This window comes from Echeneis naucrates, chromosome 3, assembly GCF_900963305.1.
Source record: "Echeneis naucrates chromosome 3, fEcheNa1.1, whole genome shotgun sequence".
NCBI lineage: Eukaryota > Metazoa > Chordata > Actinopteri > Carangiformes > Echeneidae > Echeneis > Echeneis naucrates.
Window position 1 is genome coordinate 2992274 of NC_042513.1, and position 24095 is coordinate 3016368.

General features: G+C 40.2%; 1 protein-coding gene across 3 annotated transcripts; it reads left to right on the forward strand.

The window, feature by feature from the left end:
• The first annotated feature begins 4660 nt into the window (after positions 1-4660).
• On the forward strand, positions 4661-21064 carry polr2m (RNA polymerase II subunit M). 3 transcript variants are annotated; one of them, XM_029499021.1, is made up of 16 exons: positions 4661-5101; positions 5867-5947; positions 8841-8933; positions 9849-10013; positions 10119-10211; positions 10313-10426; positions 10528-10680; positions 11008-11133; positions 11367-11495; positions 12052-12146; positions 12364-12469; positions 12879-12962; positions 13205-13311; positions 17943-18539; positions 18705-18933; positions 20114-21064. In XM_029499021.1, exons 1-16 carry the CDS (start codon positions 5024-5026, stop codon positions 20255-20257), a joined length of 2394 nt encoding a protein of 797 aa, XP_029354881.1. In that variant the 5' UTR covers positions 4661-5023; the 3' UTR covers positions 20258-21064. The 3 variants fall into 3 exon arrangements, with proteins under 3 accessions (XP_029354881.1, XP_029354882.1, XP_029354884.1); XM_029499022.1 differs by lacking the exons at positions 17943-18539; positions 18705-18933; positions 20114-21064 and adding an exon at positions 13411-15393; XM_029499024.1 differs by lacking the exons at positions 17943-18539; positions 18705-18933; positions 20114-21064 and adding an exon at positions 13411-15393 and having other exon boundaries at positions 13250-13311.
• The last annotated feature ends 3031 nt before the right edge of the window (positions 21065-24095 follow it).

A 24095-nucleotide genomic window follows, 5' to 3' on the forward strand; every position in this document is an offset into this window, starting at 1 on the left:
CTTCAAGTTCACATCTACAGCTGACTGCCGCAGTAAGAGGGGGTGAAGGGATGGGGCTCTACTCTTCTTATGGTCTGACTGGCTTTTGTTGGTGGGGCATGACCTTCATTTGTTGCTATTCTTTGTGCAACAGACAAATCAACCTTTCAAGTGCCACAGCATTATCTGCCTCTTTTCTGTGTCAAACCATGCAGTAAACTAATAGGGGCTGCAAACTGGAGGGCTTAAGGGAAAAGTTGTGTATACTTAACAAGGTGATCATTCTTGGGATTCCTTTATGTGCTTGAGTGACTTCAGCCAGAGTGACTGGTGGGAAAAAAAAAGAGGTGGACAGCTGAGAGCGAAAGATGTCTTTGGAGGAGCTCTGAGTCTTGTCCTTTCTAAAGCGGTAGTTAACATTTTCCCTTTTACAGACAGAGCTTTCTGTTTCACAACTGTAAATATAACCCACACAAGTTTTTACATGCATTTCAGATCTGGGACTCAGTTTGCAGACATGAAAAAAAAAAAAAAACTAGCATCGTTTGTGTATAAAAATGTAGCAGTGCCATGCTGCCCCCTAGCTGTGAGAATGGTAACAAGGCCAAATTTCATGGTTTTAGAGTTTCTAAAACTTGGAATTGGTGGAAGTCAAGCACACAAAAGAAGTCTGAATTCATTGGGCAGCTGAGAAATTTGGTGATATTGGAGTCTGTGATTATTCGTCATCATCAATTAAAAGGCAAAGCCTATATCTGTATATTTATCTGCCTTCCAATACTTTGCTTCAAATATTAGGATTTATTATGAGGGAGTAAGTAGCTCATAACTTGCATGTGGGAGTCTGTGGCTGGTTTTTGTCATCACCCAGTCGAGTTGTCAGACCAGAACCAGAGGGACATGGAGAGGGAGGGCTCCCTTACCAGCAGCCAATATATCACTTCCAAACACTAACATCTCAAAGATTACCAACTAATGACATCACTTTTAGTAGTTATTATGATTGTGATCTATTCATACATCACATGCTCCTTGTCTGCTGGATTTAATAGTCACATTTTTGTGACCAACACCCACACAGATCTAATGTGTTTCTGTTTTCCCGAACACTGAAAACATTACTCAATTCAGAAAACAGAAAACAAACAACTGTTGGATGCCTCAGGCAGTGAATGCCACAGTACAGCAGGACAAACCTGCTCCCAGGTTTTGCATTTACAGGTTCTGTCAATAGTAAATTCTTTAAATTCAGGTATAGTTAGTAGGGGCATAATGCAGATAAAGCATTGCAAATGATACAATCACTTAGTTATGTTCATAATAATATCAGTGTTCTTAAAAAGGTAAGTAAACGTAAGAATGTGTCAAATAAATTGTATTTCAATGAACACTAATGCTTTGGGGACACTGCACATTCTATTTCAAAGCAAGAAAATTGGAAAAAGTAATTGGATTTTAAAATATTTTAAAGAAAGTCAAGAAATATAATGTTCAAAAAAATAGCAGTGTTGACATCTTTCTTCACAAAATGTGTTGTATAAGCTAAAAAATACTTGAAGGTTCAACTTCAAGTTCATGACTTCTTCCAGTATTCTGATGTACTCTTCTGATGCTTGCACCACCATGCTTCACCGTCTTCACAGTGTGTTGTGTTTTCAGGACGTCTGACAAACTGTCTGTGGCCCTTAGACTCAGAAAGAACAATCTTACTCTCGTCAGCTATTTCTTTTTAGGCCAGTCAATTCTAACCTCTTCAGCACATGTCTTTTTTTAACAATGGGACTTTGCGGGGGCTTCTTGCTGGTAGCTTGGCTTCACATAGACGTCGTCTGATTGTCACAGTACTCACAGGCAATCTTAGATCTTCTTTGATCCTCCTGGAGCTGATCATTGGCGTAGCCTTGGCCATTTTGGTTATTCTCCGATCCATTCGAATAGTCGTTTTTCTTTTTCTTCCTCGCCTTTCTGGTTTTGGCTGCCATTTTAAAGCATTTGATATCATTTTAGCTGAACAGTCTATCATTTTTTGCACTTCTTTAAAGGTTTTCCCCTCTTTTATTAATTTCTTAATCAAAGAAAGCTCTTCTTCTGAACAGTGTCTTGAATGACCCATTTTACTCTGTTTTTCTAGGACAAAAGCACAGTCAGCATATGCAGGGTCAGTTGCCTTGATCCTTAAATAAGGGCCACCTGTTTAACACCTTTTTTTTTCACATAATCAGTGACCTCACTAATTGAACTCGGCACTGCTATTCTATTATTATTATTATTATTATCTATTATTATTCTTCAGTTTCACAGAATCAGCAGCATGTACGTCATGCCTGTTGGGTCTGTTGGTTTTCTATACCTTTACTAACCCCTCTAGAGACGTACTCGAAGTGTAGAAGTTGAAATTCTAACAAAAGGGTGATTTATCGTGCTAGTGATGTGGGACTGCTATTATTTTGAACACAACTGTATGAATGCTATGAACTGGCATCATTAGTTTCAAATCACTAATTCTTTTCACGGTGGAGCTCTTAAAAAAGACACTTTACTTTACAGAGTTGTGTGCAGCTAAATATTTACACAAAAACATCAGGACCACAATGTCCCATTCACATCTCCCACTTTTGCAAAGTAACAATAGAGCAATAAAAACCAAAGCAGAGCTTAGTGGTGTCAGGTGCTTTTTAACCATGTCACACATTTCTGAGAACAGTAGCTCTGTCATTCTGTCATTCTGTCACAGACAGCATATTTGTCTGTCACCAGCTGCAGTGCTCACTTTCTGTCAGGATATCACTGAAACACAGGTCAACCTAACTTCCACAACAAAATCCCTCTTAAGGAACTGCACCCACACAGGAGATCAAATACCTATACGGTCACCTGCAAACAGCAACAACCAACAGACAGCTATTACCCCAACAAGTTCAACTGAAAAAAAGCACCACATTACACATACAAATGCTGCCTTGAAAATCTAGCTGGGATAAAAATGGTTACAGTGTAATTACATGTATTGAAGATAAAAGCCTCTTAGTAGAGAAAATGCCCTCTGTGAATGTTAAACTATAGCATTTGGCAATATTCAAGTATCTGGAAGCAGCATTTTACTATGATAATTGGTTGAGGTGAAAGCAATTAATTATCAGGCTGTGACTAACAGTTATTACCTTTGTCATGTTGATAATTTCCTTAATTCTCATTGCTGTGAGAAAATGCCCCTTCACAGTTTCCCAGAGCCTTCCCATCAAATCTTTCAGCTTACTGTAATTTGCCACTTTATCAACTTGCCACTTTAAGAAGCTGGAACCATAAATAATTTTGCATGAGAGATGACTGAAATGACAGAGAGTTGTTTCTATTAGTAGTGCAATGAAGTAACAAATTTGAAGTAATTTGTTCTGTAATTAAATCTAATATGAAGTGTGATCTGTAACAGTGATACAGTACCTGCCTGTAATAACAGTAGTTATTACAGGCAGCTTGTACTGATTGCAGAAGCAGAGAAACACCATTTGTTTGATGTTTGGTTACTGATTAACTCCTCAGTCCTGTAGAAATGCTCCCTCATGGTGTCCTGATAGATTTATTTATTTATTTTTCAAATATACTGACGTGTTTTGACCTTGGCTAGGAGAAGATGTTTGGTTAAGAATGATGTACAGTACAGCTGATCTAGCTCTTACAAGCAACTTCCTTCTGGGTTTCCTCTGACTGTCTCCAGTTTCCATTAGAAGGGAGTAACTGTAGGCTATTCATATGAGGAATGCAATCTGGCTCTCAAGGTGACTATCAGCTGGCTACTTTAAGATATTTGACCATATGGGCGAGTATAAACCTCTGAACAAGACATTTTAGTTGTGAGGCAGAAAGTAGAAACAGCATTAAATGATAATGCTTGTCTTTCTTTTTATCACTAACCACCATCGATGGTATCAATAATTTATTGGCTATAGCAGCTCCTGTAGTATGCGAGACAGATCCTGTAGAGTCAATATGAGCCTGTTTCAGAGTTAAAATATTCTCACAACAGCAGTAGGGCAGTGACAGATGATTTATCTACTAAAGTAAAAGTAATAAATTCACATTGAATAAAACTGTTCAATTAAATAGAAAAGTTCTGCATTCAGAATTTCTGATAAAAATCCTCAGTAATCCCAGGATAATAAATATATTGTTATGGGGTTATATAACTGCACTCTTAGGGTGGCTGTATTGAGTGTAACATGTAAGGTACATAAACACTGTTCTTGGCCAAGGTGTCATTCATTTTCAGCATTTCATATAGTCTCTACACATGACTCTGCTATAATACATGATATTTATACTGTACGCTGTACAGAACTATAAAATACTGTAGTGGCATGAAAAGATCAATTTTCACTCTAAAATGTATTGGACTAGCTATATAAGTGTTTTTGAGTATTTACCTTCTCGAATCAGGCTTTTAATAAAAGACCAAGGTTTATGTTTTCTAGCAGTGAGTTGGAACTGGTGCTACTATGATGTGTAGCCAAGACGCGAAGATACTTTCAACCTGCTGTGCTGTGACTCCACCCATCTTCTACACCTGTTAATAACAAACGCTCCACCTGTCCTGGCCCAAGTAAGAGGACCCGCCCTGAGAAAGAGGCACAGAGCTGGGAGGCAGCTGAAATGTGTCCCGACAGGTTTGATGGGTATACAGAGAAGCACAGTCACCAGCAGTGAAACACAGTGGTGGCTGAGTGATTGACATTGTCATTCCGGTGAACGAGGAGTCTGGCTGGAACAATGACATACTTTGTGTTTGTGCTGTTGAGTGTGGAAGTGGATTGCACCTGGTCATTTCCCTGACTGACAGGGCACCTTGGGGCCCCGTGGACTCCCACCGCTTACCAGGAGCAGGCTCACAAAGTGGAATTTCCCTCCTCTTCCCTGACTGGAGCTGGGGGCAGATGGTCGCTCTGAGACTCTGAACACAACTCAGGAAAGAGAGTGAGAGGAAAAGGGTGGGAGGAGAGGCCGGAGAGAAGGAGAGGAAGAGAAGCGAGGAGTGGACAGAAGAGGAGACATGCTTCGCTATGGTGCAAGACGAACTGTTTCCACCACCACTACAACGACTGAGGACTCTCCAGAGTCTTCAAGTGAGGTAAGGTGTCCCAGAGAAGTGAGACACTGAAACTCTCCCTCTGTCTGTCCTGCTGCTCTTCAGTGTTTTGCAAACAGCCCAGTGTCTTTTCCTTCCTCTCCTGTTTGTCCCCCTACTGCTTCAAGTTTGCACACTTGTTGTTGTTGTTGTTGTTTTTTTTTTTATCTTTTCTTGTCTTGTATACAGCGAGATACATTTTCTCCCAGAAAACTATTTCTGCTCCTCAAACTTCTGACAGTTCATGTTTGTAATGGGATGTGTTCACTCACAAGGGCATGTAATGGGAGCTGGGTGTGCAGGAGACAGCACTGTCATGTTTATTTGAACAGCTCTCTGATAAAGCAGGCCTTTGAACAACTCCAGCTTTTTAAGTTACTCTCATTGTTTGCAAATGAAGAATGACTGTATATTTAGACTGAGTATGACACGAGCATGTTACTGCAGCGGAACCCTTTTTATGTTATAATCTTTTATAATCAAACCTCTAAAATGTTTAATTATAAAATATAATTTTGTGTCACACAATCAAACAAAGACCCCAGTGTAGTATAAACACTACAGCGGATGCTTCGGTAGCACAGTTTAAGAGCATTTACATGAAATTTGTTTGAAGTCCTGTTGCTGTTGTGTATAAATAAAACCATGGCGGTGGACAGTTTGGACAGTGTAATTCATCAGTGACTTTTCTTTTCTCACACTAACTAAACCACAAAAATACATTTTCTTGCATAACATGACATAAATTTTCATCATCCTTTTTCACAGAGGAGGATCAGACGTCTCAGGTTAACTCTACATGCAGCAGATGATGGAAACAACAAGCCCAAAACAGAAAACGCCCACACAGTAAGCCATACGTCTCCCTATCATTGAAATACTATAATTAAGGAAGCTGCATCCTCCCCTAAATCTCACTTGACATATTTAGGTATCCAAATGTTTAATTAATAGACTTATACATCCTTTATTGTTGAACTAAAAATTTTCCTTTTTCTAACTACGACTGTACAACTTCACACATCAAAACAATCTGATAATGACAAATATTCTCTGAATAACAGAATACAATTGATGGGACCTGAAAATTATACATTAATCCATCATATCTAATACTGCAGCAATTAAGATTTATGGATTTTTATTTTTTCTAATCATCTGTTCCAGTTACGCAATCATGACAGGAAGGCGTGTGCATGTGATACTGCTCCCACAGCTGTTTCAAATTTTCTTCAAAGCTCAGCTCTGATTCTGCACTGTAAATTTTATTCTATACACTAGACAATATTTAAAACGCTTATGCTGAACAGACGCGAGGTTTGATCTCTGATTGAGACACCTGACAGTTCAGTAGAAACAGCGTTAACACTAGTAACCAGGCAAAAAAGCTCATTAAATTGGCTTTTCCTGTGCAGACGTTCATGCCTGTACAGTATCAGTGTCTCACTGCAGATTGTGAACATGTGACTTCTGGTTGTGAGTCTACGCTACAGGCTTTTGGATGTTTGCTGTAGGTGGCTCAGCCCTGGCTTTTCTTTGTGGAAGGATCCAGAGCCTGATGCCAGAGTTTTACAGGGAGAGTCTGACGTGATGCTTCTCTCACTGCTGGCCCGGTGTTTAGCCGTGCTAACTGTACAAGGTCCCGACTAAAGCAGGCATCTTCTGTATGAACCTTGGCCCTTGACTAGTCATGTCACCACACCTCCACAATCTCCACTGATACCATGCTGCTGTAATCTCTGAAAGTGCTTCCCTTAAGGAGGGTGTGACCAACCACTGAAACTGAAGACAGAGGACACAGGCCAAGAGTGAACACAAAATGGGGATTAACATACGTGTGCTCAGTTGTTGTGTGTGCTGAAGTGTGTTTGGTGAACTACCACTTCACCCCGGTGTCACTAGTGTGTATGTGGACAGAGTGGGAGATTGTACATACAGTTAGATGCCTGAATGAAAACAATATGAGGAAATGACAAATAAATCTAACTTTCTCACATCAAGGCTTATCGTGGGACCCCATCAGATAAGAGTTTGGCTTTTGGATGTCCTATTACATGAAGCGTTTGAAACTCTTGACCCAAACAGAAAAAAGATTCTGCCATTGTGCTACAGTACATATGCGTGGAACTGTCGTGTAACTACATGACTGCCTTTTTTGCTCAGGACTCAGAGCTTTTACGAAACTACCATAACTGCTCTTTTTTTTAACAAACAGCTAGATGAGGATTAATTCTTATGACACATTTGTAAAGTAAACATTACACAGCCAGCAGTTAGTTAGCATAGATTAGCACAACCACACAGCACAAGGACAGTCAACCAAGATGCCACCTAGTTTTATTCCTGAATGAGAAATGTTTTCTTTGTGCTAGACTGAGCTAACAGGCTGCTGTCTGTGGCTCCATAACTTTCACACAGAGTAAAATCATAATGGTCTTCTCATCTCACACTATCTGTATTTCCCACAGTGTCGAGATAGTCCTCCAGAAGTGACCAAATATTTTGAGGAATATCAGCGTTCAAAAGGTTAAATACTGTGTCCTCTGCAGCTACTCATGTGTTCACCAGCTCAGAGGGCTGGCTCTGCTACAATTGCAACAAGACTGGGTTCATAAACTGCACTCCACTATGTTCAAAACAGACTGTGTTCATTTTTTAAGGCCATGCTTTCACAGAAGCTGCTTTGCGTTCCAATCTTAGGGCTAATCTTTAAGGTGAAATGGAGGTTACTGGGATTTTGTCTGGTTTTATCTTGAAAAAAGAACAAAAAAACAAAAAGGGAAAGACACAAAGTTAATCAAGGATGACTGGAAAGATGATACATTTTCTGTGTGATTCAATAGAAAGGCTGCTTTAAATGGTTCTTTGCCATAAAGTGAGACAAGGGGGGACGACTGCAACCTGACACATCACTGACAGAATCCACCCACTGACTCCGACCTAGATGAGATTAAATACATTTACGCCAGAGGAACCAAAGGATATAGTTACTACATATAGATTATTATTATTTTCTTATTTTCAGCATTTTCACTTGTCTATGGGTCAGTTCTCATTGAGACTTACTTTGAGACAGCTTAAAAGAAACCCTTTGTCCTCTTTCTGCGTAGATTAGCAGGCTACAGATTGAGTTAAAAACTCCAGTAAACATTGTCCACAACTGTGGTTGTAAAATTCAAAGCTGAATGGACACTCCATACAGTGTGCTGTTAAAACATGAGTGTGCCCTTCCCTCCCATCCCTCCAATTCACATCACATCTTTCTCCAAGGCACATTACATTAAACGGTGCCAAAATGTGAATCTCTGCTCCCTCGTTGGCACAACATTGGCATCTTTTTTCTGGTTTCTCCCCACTCTTATTTCCGAGAGATGTGGAGGCTGATGTCTGCTTGTCTGAATAACAAATCAGAACATTTAGCAAAGGCCTTAGTACGTCTATCTGTAGATAGATAGTTACTGTGTAACTATCAAATTTACAAAAGGTACAAGGTGCGTAGGTAGAAATTGAATTAGACGCAGTAAGATGTGAGGACAGTGCCAAAACAATGAGTGAAGAAAAAAGAATGTTAGATAAACATCTCAAAGATTATTTGCTTGCTATGTGACCAGTAACGCAAAATAAAGACACTCATGTAACCTGCACATTTTTGAATTTTGTAGTGTCTAAGTGGTGAAATGAAGTGAATCATTAATAGCAGCAATCCAACATTTGTTCTTCTTGCTGCCTCTTTTCTTTGCAGACTGAGAAAGATAAAGATGCCAACGGAGTGTGGAAGAAGAAAAATGGGCTTATCCAAAGGGAGAGGCCAGCTGGCAGAGAGTCACCTCAGCAGGTAGATGGACACATTCATCACATGAATAACAGGCATGGCACAGCAGCACTTCTCTGTTGCTGACAACCATCTTTAATCGTCTCACCTCTGTGCTGCTTGATTTGATATTTTCACAAAATAACTGAATGCCTTTTGAAAAAGCTGAGGCTACTGTAAAAATATGACGATTTGCTTCAGTATTACAGTAAAGTCTATTTTACTGTAAACTGTAATTTTACCATTTGTTTCACCTAGGATCATTTTATTTTGGCATTCATTTTTACTTTCTTATCATGGTAAACACAGTAAAAACCAAACAATTTCATTAAGTCACCTAGGAATTTGTGATGGGCCTTTTTTTTCTTTACCATTTTCTTACATTTTCTAGTCTATTCACTGGGCAATCAAGATGAGAATATTCTCAATAATCAATAACACAATAAGCATTATTTTGTAGCCATAGAACCCTTTGTCTTTTGTGGTAGTTAAATATTTATAGACTACACTTTTTGTAATTTATCAGCGTCTTATAGTTGTTATTTAATTATTGTAATATCTACTGTGATGCACTGTTCCTGTGCTGATGTACATCTGCTTTCTGCTTGGTGGCCTGGCTGTTAGACGCACAAAAGGCACATACTGCAGCAGCTCACGTACCAGGTTGCAGAAACATGACACCGTCAATACACCCTGTACTTTTTCTGGCCGTTTGTTTCCAACCTCCTGTTTCCAATGCTCAGCAGCAGAGATGCTGGAAATGCCTGATGAAGTGTACATATGCAAGCATGTGCATCCACACACAAATAGGTGATCCATGTTTGAAAATGTGTATGTCTGCACGCAAGCATGTACACAAAAAAACACAGTGACAATCTTAGACAGCTTCAATGAAAGGTGGCTACAGAAACCTGACCGGGTTGATCCTGTCTCCCTCAGCACCTCGGAGACATGACCAATGGGGTGCCAGCATCATCGTCGCAGCATCATGGGCCCAAAGTGTATGCTGTAGTGCAAAGGACAGGCACAGATAGAGAGCAGGAGGTGATGGCGCAAGAATGGACAGTCACTCATCTTCATGATGAGATGAAGTATATCCGTGAGGTGAGTGGAGACGAGCACAACTATCAGCCAAGCCTTTAGGTGAACACAACAACAAGGCTGTTGCTGTATAGATTATATCTGTATGTCATCGTTGCATTTATCCAGGTGAGAGATTCTCTGGAGAAGGTGAGAGAGCGAATGTATGGGCAGTTTGGAGGAATGCAGCAATCAATGCAGAAACTTTCACAGGAAATGAGGGTAATGAATTATGGAACACCATGAGACTATTCCTAAGTCTCTTATCAACCTGCAATCTGTGAATAAATATGGAAAATACAGTGAATTGTTTGTTCCTGCAGGCTGCCAGCGCACATCGGTTGAATCTGGAGTCAGAAGTGCGAATCCGAACAGCGGCCATGGAGAGTTTCGATCAGATGAACAGCTCCCTATTAACTGCCAACCTGAGCCTGCAGGTAACAATGTAACTGAACCTGTGAAAACCTGTTGTGTTAAAAATGTTTGTCTGCATTAATGAACAGGCTGGCTTGACAAGTAAAAGAAACTTCCTTTGCAGAAATCCCTCCTTGAGGACTGTCAGAACAGAATGGGTATGAGAGACGAATTGAAGAACTGGCGGAGCACCTGTGAGAAAACACAAGAAAAACTCAAAGAGAAAGAGAAGGAGCTGGCTGCTGTGCAGGCAGAAAACGAGACTTTGAGACTGCAGGTCAGGTTCATTCATATAAACCCACATATGTATCCAGACATAACATTACTTCGGGAAAACCTGAGATTCTGGTCATTCAGCATGCGTGACAAATGACCTGCTGCAAAATAGTCTGATGAGTCATTAACAATAGAGAAAGAAAATGTGTTTAGAAATGATTATCCTCCACCTGACAGTAGGCCTTCACCCAGCACATCTAATAACAGATGATTTCTCCGCAGTGGGCTGCAGAACACATCAGCCACATCTTCATCCTCTATTCTAGTGTCAGTGCAGGATGACTAGCTGAGCAAAGACATAGATTCTACTGTGCTGTGAATTTTCCAGGTGGAGTCTTCACAGGAGGCCAACACTCGGGCACTACAGGAGCTCTCTACAAAGCTAAAGTTGGAGTATGAGGAGAAGCTGCTGGGGGAACAACGTAAACACAGGGAGGAGATCGAAAACCTTCAGGTCTGCATTTTTTTTTTAGCCCTTATTCAATTATTATCGCCAGCACAGCACAGTACAGCACAGTTTCAATGCCAAGAGTCTCATTGTTCAATGAGATAAAGTCCTCAATATATCGCAGTTTTTATTGCTGGGAAAAGAACTTCAATTTAAATAAGTTAAAATATAGGTAGACGGTAAATCCCTCTCTGAGTGCAAATTCTATACTGAAACTGAGGCATTTAATGTTCTCACAGGCCCAACTGGATCAGTACATCAGGCGACTGGAAGAAGCAGAGGCAAACATTCGCATCGCAGAGGCCAAAATTGCTGAGCGGGACCAGAGAATCGTTGAAGTGGAGCGTCTGCTGGACTGTATGGGCATGGTAGGATGAAGGGATATCAAACAAAGTACTCTATATGCAAGTGAATAGTAGCCCAGGGTGCCAGTGGCACAGTGGGTCAAGTGCAAGCCCCATAAACAGCAGGATACAAGGTCCCTGTTGTCATTTGCTCTGTGTCATTCCTCACTCTTCAAGCTGTCCTAAATAATAAAGCCAGTTTTTTAAAGTGAGTAATACCTTAGCTCTATTTCTCCGTGTCAAGCACATGACAGAACGTAAACTCTTGTCAAGTCTATGGTTCCTCTATCTGGTCCATATCCTGTAGCTTTACCAGCATATAACTGCTTAAGTTCATAGAAGATTATCAGATCTCTATTCACCAAAGCAATGCAAGAATAACAAGACTAGAGGAGTGTATGAAATACTTAGGTTTGACAGGTTGTGGCAGGTGATAGTTTACATCAGTTCTGTTTCAAAGCACCAAGAAAAAAAATTGTTATGAGAAGATCAAACTGTGGTCACAAGGATTTGACAGCGTGATTTATGTACAACTATTTTGTCAAGGAAAGTGAGAAAAACTGAAAATGAATCTCCGCAGGAGAAGAGTCAACTCCAGAAGAAGCTGCAGGAATGTGAGCAGCGTATCTCTTTGTTGGAGCTGATGGACAAGACTGATGGATCTGTAGCCCAAAGGTAGAAATGAATGAAACGCCTAGTGGATTTATGAGCCTTGTATTGGGGTATAACAGTGACATCTTTTCTTTGTCATTCGATGAAGTTCTTTACTTTAACTTTAACTTTAACTACTTTAACCCGTGAACATCAGTGTGCTGCAAGCCATTTTCCTCCTGGAGTTTGTATCCCTGATTTGGCTTCAGTTTAGTGAACGTTATATTCTGGCTGCATTTAGATCCAAAGAGCTGCAAGGTGAAGCGGTGGATCTCCGAGAGAGAATCAAACACTTGAATGACATGGTATTCTGCCAACAGAGGAAAGTCAAAGGAATGATCCAGGAGGTGAGGAGGGTTTATTTTTCTCTGTGTGAAAATGTGCAGCCAGTTAAATTCCGGTCTTCTGCCCTACTTTGTGTTTTGATAATGGGTGTGGATACACATACGTCAGCTGAAGAAGTTTATCTAGTAGAGCTCCAAATTACGCACAAGGATTGCACACAAAGAAAATTTAACTTAATCAGGACGCAGAAAAAAGGGTGGTGTGTTTAGTAATATGGGTTCTTCAGAGTAAGTTAGAACAAGAGTCCCTAAACTATTGGACTGGTAAATTGGTTTTTAATGACAAATATTTAACAAATAAATGCCAATAATCTAGCACAAGTAAGATCCTCAGTGTTCAATTAAACACTGAGTAGAGACTAGATCTGCCTGAAAACCTATGATCACTACCTGTCATCTTTCATTTGTGAAGGTTGAATCGCTGCGAGCTCAAGCTGCTCAGAAGGATATGTTCATCTCAGAGCTTCTGGACAGAATTGCAATAGTGGAGTGTGAGGTAAGAGAAATACTTCCCTGTGTGTTTACACCTTGTTTTGATTTTGGTGTGGCATGGTTATCTCCTGCATGGCTCCAGACGACTGCCTGGGCTGCTAAGCACTGGCTTTCCTGTACTTTAAACAATGTCTGTGTGGTTTCCTTGTGTCACTGCACCTTTTAAGTCACTGTCACAGGTGAAATGATTCCAGTTCTTTGCATGTGTCTGACCTGATGGTGTTGTTTCCTCTTTCATTTTCCTAGAATAATGAATTAGAAGACAAGCTGAAGTATTTTGTATCCATACAGAATAGGCAGCAGGATACTTTGGAAACCAGGGAGATAGGAATAAGCTGTGATCTTCTCCCCAGGTAAGATGTGTGGTTGAAAAAAATTTTTGTAGCGTCAGGGTATATTTGGCGGTTTGTGTGGAGGTGATTCCATTCTGATGTCTGAATGTGCATCTGCAGACATGAGGCACAGAAGGATAATGTTGAAACTCCTGTTCAGCATAAACCAACGCATCTCCATCCCATAAAACTCCCACCACCCATCCATCCTCCATCGCCAACAAAACCTTCATCACCCACACAGCCGCTATCACCTATAGAAAGTTTGTCACCCCCTGAACCTCTAACACCCACTGAGCCACCATCTCCATCACAATTCTCACCTTCCACCGACCCACCACCCCTCACACAAACTTCAACCACAACATCTCCCCTCCAGCAACCTTTCCTCTACCTTACAACACCCATCAAATCGAGGACATTCAGGCCTAATAACCCTCCACCGAGCAGGCTGGAGTCTAGTTTGCTGAAGTACACTCCTGTTGAATACAGCCGCTTCCTGCAGTCCAACCCCTCACCATCAAGTGTAACATCCTTCCACAGCAGTCCTACTGAACCTGAACCTCCTTCAAGCCCGGTCCAGTCCAGCAGAGATGAGGTGGACTCAGAATCAAATAAAGAGACATGCTCAAATCCACAGGAGTCCACTTTATCCTCGTCCCTTTTCCAGGTTAGATCCAGAACACCTCAAGTTTATTCACCATTCATGAAACTTATGGAAATAACAGCAAAGATAAACATAGAGTAATGGTGAAGGAATGCATTTAGCATAGGAAATACACTTAGATGAGAAGACTGGTAGCATTTAAAGCAGCCATAATGCTACAACAAGCAGCCAGTTAGCTCAATTAAGCAATCAGTCATCCTGAACACAAGAAGAAACAGCCACACTTTAAGCCAGTGAGTGAAGTCTTAAAGAAATCTCGTCCCCAACCCTCCACTATAAGTGAAATTGACAGTCTGGCACTTCGGCTCTTTAGCTGATTAAGAAATAGGTTTGCTGGGTGGTGTGCTGGTGCAATAAAAGAGCAGGGCAGGACAGGTAGATGTTGTACTGGGGTGCCGAAAAGGGGGTGAGGGGGGGCATGATTGAGAGGGGCCCAGAGAAGCCTCTAATAAATGTATAACTTATATAAATTATAAATTCTTTTTATAGTCCCTAGAGGTGCCCCTGATGTTTTGAAGGTATAAAGGTATATGTAACTGCAGTTAGCTGAGCATTAAGCTAAGCTGTACCTCATGACTGTATGATAAATATACTCTTACTGTTAAATGAACCATAACTACAGTTACACATGTACACTGCAGTCAGTCGTTTGGTTCCTCTCCGCAAACCCTTGAAAACAAAGCTGATTTTCAAAATGTTGAATTATTCCTTTAAAATTCATTTGTTTATATTTTCACTGTTGACTTTTACATTTTCTTGTGAAACATATCATATTAACGACAGTCCGAAGTTGACATATTATAATAAATTCTTATAGAAATTCTTGTGTAGAATATGATCTTGGTTATTGATGGAAAAAGCTATGTAGGTTTTTATGTTGTATTCTAATTCTAAGTTTGCACATGACTGGTAAGTATAATAAAGTGTTGTTGGGTGTAAAAAGTTCTATGAGCTGTAAAAATATCTTTGTAAATAATGTTTGGAAGAACTGTACTTATCCTGTTTACAGTGATTTTCCTCCTTATGGTGCTCATTGAGTTATGGGCATTTGGTTCTGTATGAAGGTTGATAAGGCTTCTGTGTTTAACATTTTGTATTACCTCTGTACAAATGATATGAATATTATTTTGTTATTATCCAATAATGTACTAAATATTTATTATCATAATTCTGGCCTTTGTGAGCCTGCCATCTGTTACTGGTGGTGGTAATAAATTTCTTTGAATTGGCAACAAGCTAATATAATAGTGTAATGTAAATTTCTTTCAATATGTAAGCCTGAATAGTTAGACTGCCATCCCTGAGCCACGGGCACGTCTGCACTGCCACAACTGTGATTTGAAAATGCTTTGTGATGTGCCTTTTTCTTAATGTTACATATCAAACTGAAATGAATAGAAGCCATCTTATGTTTGCCTAATAAAGACTATACTGTTGAAAAATCATGACTTTGTCAATTGACACCCCTAAAGAACTTGTGGTGGACATTGTTCTGTCTGTATTTGTTGTGATAAAAATTTTGGAGAGCATTGCTGTCAGACGTTTAGCTTTCCCACTTTTGCATGAACACCCTGCACAAGCAAATCCATGTTCAGAAAATAGACAAAAGCCTGACTCTATTTACAAATCAGTGTATGTGTCTGTAGAACGAATGTGCATTGCTACAGTGACATTACTGTAGATACTGTAAAAAGGTTTATATTATTATTGTGCCAGTGATATTGTGCATCTAATCTTGTTAGCACCATGAAGTTTCTGCTGACTTGTGTGATTTTACTTATTAGAGATGGTTGTCGTGGTGGATACTTGGCAGAAAAATACAAAATATAAGTCCAACACCATTTCACAATTTGTAGCAGCATCTGACATGATACGCATGACATTACTAAAGGATTGAAATTTTGTTCCAACTGTGCAGCCGCAGAAACAGAAAGGACACAGCTGTAACCTCCGGGTTGATGTTTGGGTCATTGTCTGAAAAACTAGTTGGCACGCTGGCTGGGAAGCATTCGGACAGGAAATATATCTGTGGAAAAAGTGACACAGTGGAAGCTGTTCAGTCCGGCTGCACTGATTACAGGGAGGACAGAAATATCTCCCAACAGAGGCCTGTCCAACCCCAGCTGCTGATAACCGGAGTTAACCCAAAGAGGGCAGCAGAGCACCTACGCCGGCCGCTGCCCGGAAGAAGAGCTGCAGTTCACCATCCTGCCCGCTGGGGGCGGCAGAGCGCCGCACACTCGGTCACATTTCCGCTCAGGAAGAAGAGTACTACTTTGAAATGATAAAGTAAACTCTCTGCCAGGAAGAGACTTTAAAAACCTTTCCGATCAACCAAAGGGCGGATTAACTGGCGTAATTTACAGCCAGCTACTGAGTATTAATGTTTATATATCTGACGAGAGCCATATTTGACGAGTGCTGGCGGTGTATGGCTTCAGCTAGCTGTCCCTAGCTAACAGGGATGTCCTCATCGTGGACAGAGAGTCAGGGACAGGTGGGGGACCTGAGACAGCAGAGCAGAGAGGAGCTCCAGGCGCTGCTGCTCCGACAGGAGAAGATCCTGTCCAACAAGTAAGTCCGCTTCACTTCATCTCAGTTATTATTCCTTCACAAGAATGTACTGTATCTGAGAGCCCATGGGGACATGAGTGGCTGACAGGAGCTTCAGAGACAAGAAACACGGGGACTCACGTGGATTAGACAGATACTGTCTGTCAGGTCACACAGTGTCTGTGTCTGTCTGAAGACACAGAACCAACAGGGTTCAATAATATGAATAATATTATCTTAAAGATTTACAGTGTTCATGGTGCAGTCCATGACAGCTCCTGCAAAATCAGTACAACATGGGCACAACACATTGAAAATGAGTACAGTTTATCTGTGAGTGCCATCTTAGTTTATGGCTTAGAATGATAAGTTCATATTCTCTTATCTGAATTTTAACTAGTTTTTTTTTTTTTGTTTGTTTGTATGTTTTTACTGATTTCCAAATTTAAAAAAAAATTTAAAGTAATTGGGAACTTGTTGGTGTCAAGACATTTCTATTTTTTATTTTATTATTTATTTATTTTTTCTCCCTCCCCCAGTTGCCACACTCATCTCCATAGAGAGCTTTATGATTGGTGTGTTTTGCTGAATAAGCACCATCCATTTTCACTTTTTCCTGAATTGATCAGCAATGTAGTACCTACAATTTATGTAATATTGATGCAGACAATGTTTTCTGCGACAATATTATTTTCAAACTTGTGATCTTTATTTTAGTTCCAAAGTTTTATGGCTTGATAATGTATACAGTCCATCCCTCACACAGTTTTTGTCAAAATCAAAATTCTCACTATGTCTTCAATGGCAACAAGCAATCCTGGCATTCAGTAGTGTTGTGGTTCACACAAAGGCGTCCTTAGTGAGTTCATAGTCATGTCCACAACTTCAATAATCCTCATTGTCTCCAACCTCAAAGTATTCCATAACTTGTGACATGGATGAATTTTTGTATTTCTGGTTTTGGCATCAGGGCAGCATGGCGGTGTAGTGGTTAGCTAGCCCCACAATAAGTAGGCCGCAGGTGTGGTTCTCGGCCTGGGTCCTTTCTGTGTGGAGTTTTCATGTTCTCCTCGTGTCTGCATGAGTTTCCTCCCACCGTCCAATGACATGCAGGTCTAGGTTAACTGGTGACTCTAAATTGACCATCGGTGTGAATGCAAGTGTGAGTGGTTGTTCGTCTCTGTTTGTCTTTGTGTGTTGGCCTGGTGATGGACTGGCAACCTGTCCAGGGTGTATCCTACCCCTTGCCCAATGTGAGCTGGGAAGTAGATCTGGTTTTGGCATCTTCAGATATGTAATAATATGTCATGTGTCATAATATGTCATCTAAATGCCATATAATGCTCGAAAGAATGCTGTTTCGATAGAGTTCAAGAGTATTAAAATTTGTCTTCCTGTGGGTTTTTAAATGATTGGCTTGTGTTGTTTTCAGGAAGTTATTGCTGTCTCTTCCGGACAAAGGGAAAAAGATATCAGAATTTTCAGAGAAAGTTCGTCTTGCCATTGAACAACGCGATGAAGAGGAGAGAAGACAGAGCTTGGTGTCTGCTGCCAGGACAGAGTTACAGTCCAAGTACCAGCAGGCTTTCATGCAAAAATGTGCTGTCCCAAGCACAATAGCAGCCTCGGGCCAAAATAGACCAAGTGCGGCTGTTGCAGGAGATTCTGTGCATGAGAGGCGGACCTCACCTGCCTTTGCTCATGTGCAGAAAAACACCACATTGGCCATCAAACAGGACCAGTCTGTCTCCAGAGTGGCTGATGATGAAACCATGGAGACGGCCACTGCTGGGGCCTCTCTGAACTCTGATGAAACAAAAGAGGGTGACCTTGTGGAGGCCTTGGAAAGGGTCAGACTGTCTGAAGCTAGTACTGATTTGGGTGGTGAGTCCAAAGACCTATTAAACAGCTCAGCAAGAGACAATTACTTTCTCAGAGAGCAAACACCAAAAAAGCCTCACTATGTTACTGTCCTGGAAAAAACAGAGAAGACTTCAGCTCCCAGGAAGCAGACATTCAGACCAAATCAGTGAGTGGGCTTCATTTAATGATGTGATGATGATTATGATAATTGTAACACAAATACTTAGCTGATCATGTAAATTAAAAAAAATGTCTGGTAGGTCATGTTAATATTTTTTATATGTATTCTTAGTTATTTGATTGTGAATAACGTAATCTCAACTGTTTCCAGGCTAACTCATAGAAGTGATGCTTCTCCATCAGGAAAAGTGTCATCCTCACCCAGCCAGTCTTCTGAAGGCTCATCGCCGCTCTCCGCACAGGTCAGGAAGCTGCAGGACAGAAAACACCTGGATGATGTGACTGCAGCCAAACTCCCTCCTCTTCACAGCAACCCAGCTGTACTGCTGTCTCTGGAAGAGTCAGCTGTTCTCATGATAGAACAAACAAAGAAGCAGCAAGTAAGTGCAGCCAAGTTTTCCCCACACTTATCTTATACATGCAGTGTGTACACTCAGCTGTAGGAACACTGTCTGGAACTGAAGTTTCCAGAAGTTCCAAAAAACTAACTGTCAGTGGTAACATTTTGAGGTGACACTCTTCATCCTCTTCACCCTGAGCATGGTTATGTCCAAGGTTTCTTTGTCTTAAAAGAGGTTTTTCCTTGCCGCTGTCACAAAGTGGTTGCTCATTGAGAGATTTGTCAGTTCTCTTACTTGGTCCAGACCTGCTCTATATGTAGAGTGCCTTGAAATGCTTTGAACTCAGTGATGATTCATCAGATTTTTATTTGATTTGATCTGCAACAAATGTGCACTTTAGTCACAGAGGATGCTGCTTTTCAGCATAACAGTTTAAACTTTTTTTCCAGACATCCCTGTATTTTTGAGTTGGAGCACTTTGTGCTGGCACCCTAATATTGGTCTGATTCAAATGAATGAGGGCTGTGTCTTCTCACGTACTGCTAAAAGAGCTCTGGACATGGCCTTGGTTTTACACAGAAAGATAAATTTAATTCCACGAGATTCTAAATAAAGCAGTAAACCCACTAAATACTATACTATACTTTGACCAATAACAAATATTAATTGTCAAAGCTTTCTTTAAAATAGCTTTCAAATCATGTTCAGAGCAGTTGTATTCCAACCTGGTCATAATGTGTTTCAGAAAGGCTACAAATAGAAACATTTAATCATAAAATCGTTGGGTCTAAATATAATTATGACTTAATGTTGATAATGTAGCTGGACTCAAACTACATACAATGAAAATGTATGGCCCCTTTTTCATTTAATTTAGGGACTAAATTATAATGAATAGATTTTGGAATTAAATAATAATCAATCCAAGTGTTAATTACACCGTCATGTCCATTGTGCATGTCCTCTCTGTCAACTCTAGGGGGCAGTGTTGATTTAGTGTAGGCCCTGTCTATTACTACACATCTCAAGTACTGACAACAGAGCCAAATGTCACACAGTGTGCTGTTGTCAATCTACAGAGGCCTGTTAAGCTTATTATCAGTTCTACTTTTGTTTAGGATTCAATAGCAATGGCTGTGCTGCTTTATAATAATGTGCTTGTTTGTCGTTTACCAGCCTATTCATGTCAACTTTTTCTCTGTGTTGCGTTTAATTTCAGGAGTTGCAGGCCAAGCTGGCAGCCCAGAAACTGTCTGAGGGTTTGAAGATCTCTATGGGGAGTTATACTCCTGACGGTGGCCCCATGGCTGCCTACAGAGAGGTTCACGATGAAGGAGCCCAGCTCTCCTCAGAGGAGGACTGATCCTGGAAGGCCAGAGCTGGGGAAACCAGTTTGACCTTGGCCCTGAGCAAAACAGGCTTTGGACCTCGCAATCAGGACCCATCAAACAGGATTTTCACTCCAAGGACAGGAATTCTTATCAGAGGAAAGAGGTCTTTGCATGGGGTGAAAGCATAGCTGCCATCCCAGACTCAGGACATTGAATGGCAGGTTGAGAAACTAGCTTAATTCTCATTCAGTTCATTTTGGGATCAGCTGTTTCAGTGTCCTGTGGCAATAATCTATGGTCCTGAATGCTAAATTTGAAACATGCACTTAGGGGGAAAATGCTTCTTAATCTGCTGAAACAAAGGTTGTTACTTTCCCAGGCTGAGTGCGTTGTACATTCAAATTTCGATTTTAATGTCACCTAAACCTTATTGACAGATAGAGCAAGCTTTTGGTGAATATTTATAGCTTTGTCAAGAAAATAGATAGAAACGTTCATTTTGTTGTGACAGATTTAATTGTTACAATGTGCAGGAGAATTGAAAAAAAAAAAAAAAAACCCAAACCATCTGGCTGCCCAAATGGTTGTGTTTGTGTGACATTGGTTTACAATCCAATTACAGACATTGAAGTTCCTCATCTGTAAGGGATATTCTCTCCTTTTCACTTAAATGAAATTTTAGCACAGAATCAAGTAAATCATTGTATCTTTGTGTTGCATCTTCCATGAATTCATGTAATGAAGTCTTTCAATTACTTCATCAGTTCAGACCCATCCTACCAAATGTCAGGCTTGAGCAAAACTTGTGATGGGATATGATAAAGTGCATTTAAAATTTGTGTGATGTATTGTGTGTATTTTGTTGTGTTTTATTCAAGGAATCCTCATTGCAAATTCAAGTTAACTAGCAAAATGCACTATTTCACACTCATGATTGTAACGCAGTCAAATAACCATAAAACAACACCACATTATTTTGAACCTTAACACTCGTCTTCTTAATTATTTCATGCTTCACACTTTCCACAGGTGGATAAGAACACACGCTTGCAAAGGCTCAAACTAAGGAAGACCCATTTTCCTATGTGCAAATAAGTTTTAGCTACTTTCTCACTATTGAATAGATCCAGCCTATTTTATTGTTCAGCTTTCCATGTTTAAAGTTATTTAATGTGCAAAATAATTCGATAGGTTTCAGTTTGAGGTGAAGCTATTGTCAGCTGCAGACCAAATTTCTAAAATCCTGTTAGATTTTATCAAACAGTGATCTGTGACACACTTAATAAGATAATGCAGAGGTAGTGAAATATTGAAGCTCGATGGTTGAGACATCTGGACTTCATTTGGATCATGTTGTTGCTGGGAATGGAAAGCGATGATGGGACGGCAGCACGCTAATGAAACAATGTGAATACCATTTCTCAACTTTGCTAATATGTTTTAGAAAAGAAGTGCCAGCCACATTCAGTATCTTTCCAAACTGCCTTTCCTGTCATTTCTCTTGCAACTGTCAGAGGACTGCAGGCCATTTTAATTTAAATATATTGATTTGGGGATTTTAATGAGGCATATTTTTGGGAAATGAGGATGGGTTCACGTGGGTCAGATTCTGGTGGTAGATGCCCCATGATAACCTTAAGTAATTTTTGCTGAGGCATTGGTGGGAGACATTTTAAGGGAAAAAAATGGCGTCTGATTGCTGTGTATTTAGACACTATATCTGATGGGCTCCAGAATAGCCCTGTGGTGATGTCTAATAGCAAATACATGTGCGGGCTCCACAGAGGATCCTCACTGAGCTGGGATTAATTACAGCCTACCTTGCTTACATATATTCATAGACTGTTACCAATTACAGGGCAAATTTTTTTGGTGTAGCTTTTAGTATCTGGCGTCAAACCTGAGTCTGAATGTATGTTGATGTTGTTGAGATGGAGCTGAGTGTACACTCTGCAGTCAAAGCTTTTTTTTTTCTTTCACGTTGTCCATTGATGATGAAGTCCTTTATACTTCAACTTGGATCCTGCACCCCTTGCCTCGGATTAATAAACTCCTCATGAAGTAGTCTGCAAGTGATTTGCTCCAACTCTTGAGTCCGAAATCACACGTCTCATGGGAGTAAAAATAATTTGCTGTTTGGGAGGGAAAACTGGAATGTGATTTCAAAACTGCATCTTCAAAGACCAGTCAGCTCAGCCTTAAATTAGATGTACAGTATGATGTATAGACTGGCGTTAAACACGAGTTAGGCCCTCAGCAGAATGATTGGATTATATCTGCCAGGTTACGAAGTCTGAGGTCATGCTTTTTCCATTCTCTGATGTTTTTGTCATATTTTTAGGGCACACAAGAAGATGAAATAATACAGCACAAAGCTGCTTTCTGCAGATAAGGTTACAGCCTATCTCATCCCAATTAGAACCAGCTCTACCTCCTCTTAGGGCACTTGGACTGAGTCAAGTGAAACCTGAAATCTGGTTTTCAGCCATGGCTCTGAGAATGGCAACGTTAGTCTTTGGTCAGTCAGCACGCTACTCACTACCTGATCGATTAACATGACATGTAGTCATTCCTTCATTTGTGGTCCCCAGAGCACAAACCCTGATGACCTTTGGTCATTCCTTTTCCTTTTGATCGGAGACAAGAAGTTTTGTTAATTGTTCCATTTGTTTTTTTGCTTGTTTTAAGGTATTCTTTCTTCTGTCCTGTAAATGTGCAAATTTCCTGAGTGAATTTTCTTCAAATTTGATACAAAGTCATTGTGATTGTACAATGTCCATAACTTCAAAATGTATTTGCTAGCTAAGTCGTAGCTTATCAGAAATGTTTAATGAGACAAAATGATAAAGTCAAAACATTTTCCATCCAAATCAAAGGTCAGCATTGCTGTAATGGTATAATACACTGTGAAAACACTTTGCTTTAAACATCACTCAATGGTGTGGATGAGAAAGAAGAGACTGTGACCATATTTCCTGGATATACTGTACAACCACCAGGTGGTAACGCTCATTGACGTGTTTTTCTGATGAGATGTATGAAAAATATACAGTTTTATGAATGGCTGACATCTTCTCGCACCAAAGCGATGTTGCAATGACTCTTAACACGTGGGAAACAAAAAGATTCACAGCTGGAGAGAGACAGTGACACTTACTGGTTTTTTTCTCTCTTTCTCTCTCTTTCTCTCTTTGTGTGTGTGTGTGTGTTTGTGTTCTCTTTACAGGACAACAAAAAAAGTAAATGCGTTCCTGAAATGACTGAGGCGCTGAGATCTCCAGTTATCTCGCCATGGAAAGTATGTTTGTCTTAGGAAGCTTGTACATAGTTCATATCATGACTGTCGCCTGCTTGAGGAAAAATTATATCTAACATTCATGAGTGCTGGAAAAATCTTCTGTCTTTTTTAATTGTTGGGTGAATCTGTTGAAGGAAAAAAAAAAGAAAGAGGTGTTTGGAGCTGCGTGCTATAAAACATAGTTATTGGATTGTTGTTGTTGTTGTTTTTAAATTGTTCCATTCTTAAAGTTTTCTGCTTACCCAGTCAGAGCGTAGTAGTTTCCATCATTGTCACCTCTCAACTGTACCAGAGACTTTGTGTGACTTCTTACCACAGTATTTGTCTGATATGCAGGTGATAGATGTTTACAACAAATCTTTAATTTAAGCCAATTTTACTGAATCTCTCTACATATGAAATGCTGACCTTAGATGAGGATGCATGGATGCAAACAATTTTTAGTTTGCAGTGCCACAAAGGCAATAGGGGGAAAGTATGTAATTTAAATCAAACCATGTTTTTGGTTCTGCTATCACACCTACAAGGATTCACTGGAGAAACTCTGACCTGAATTATCAGCTGCCTATCAG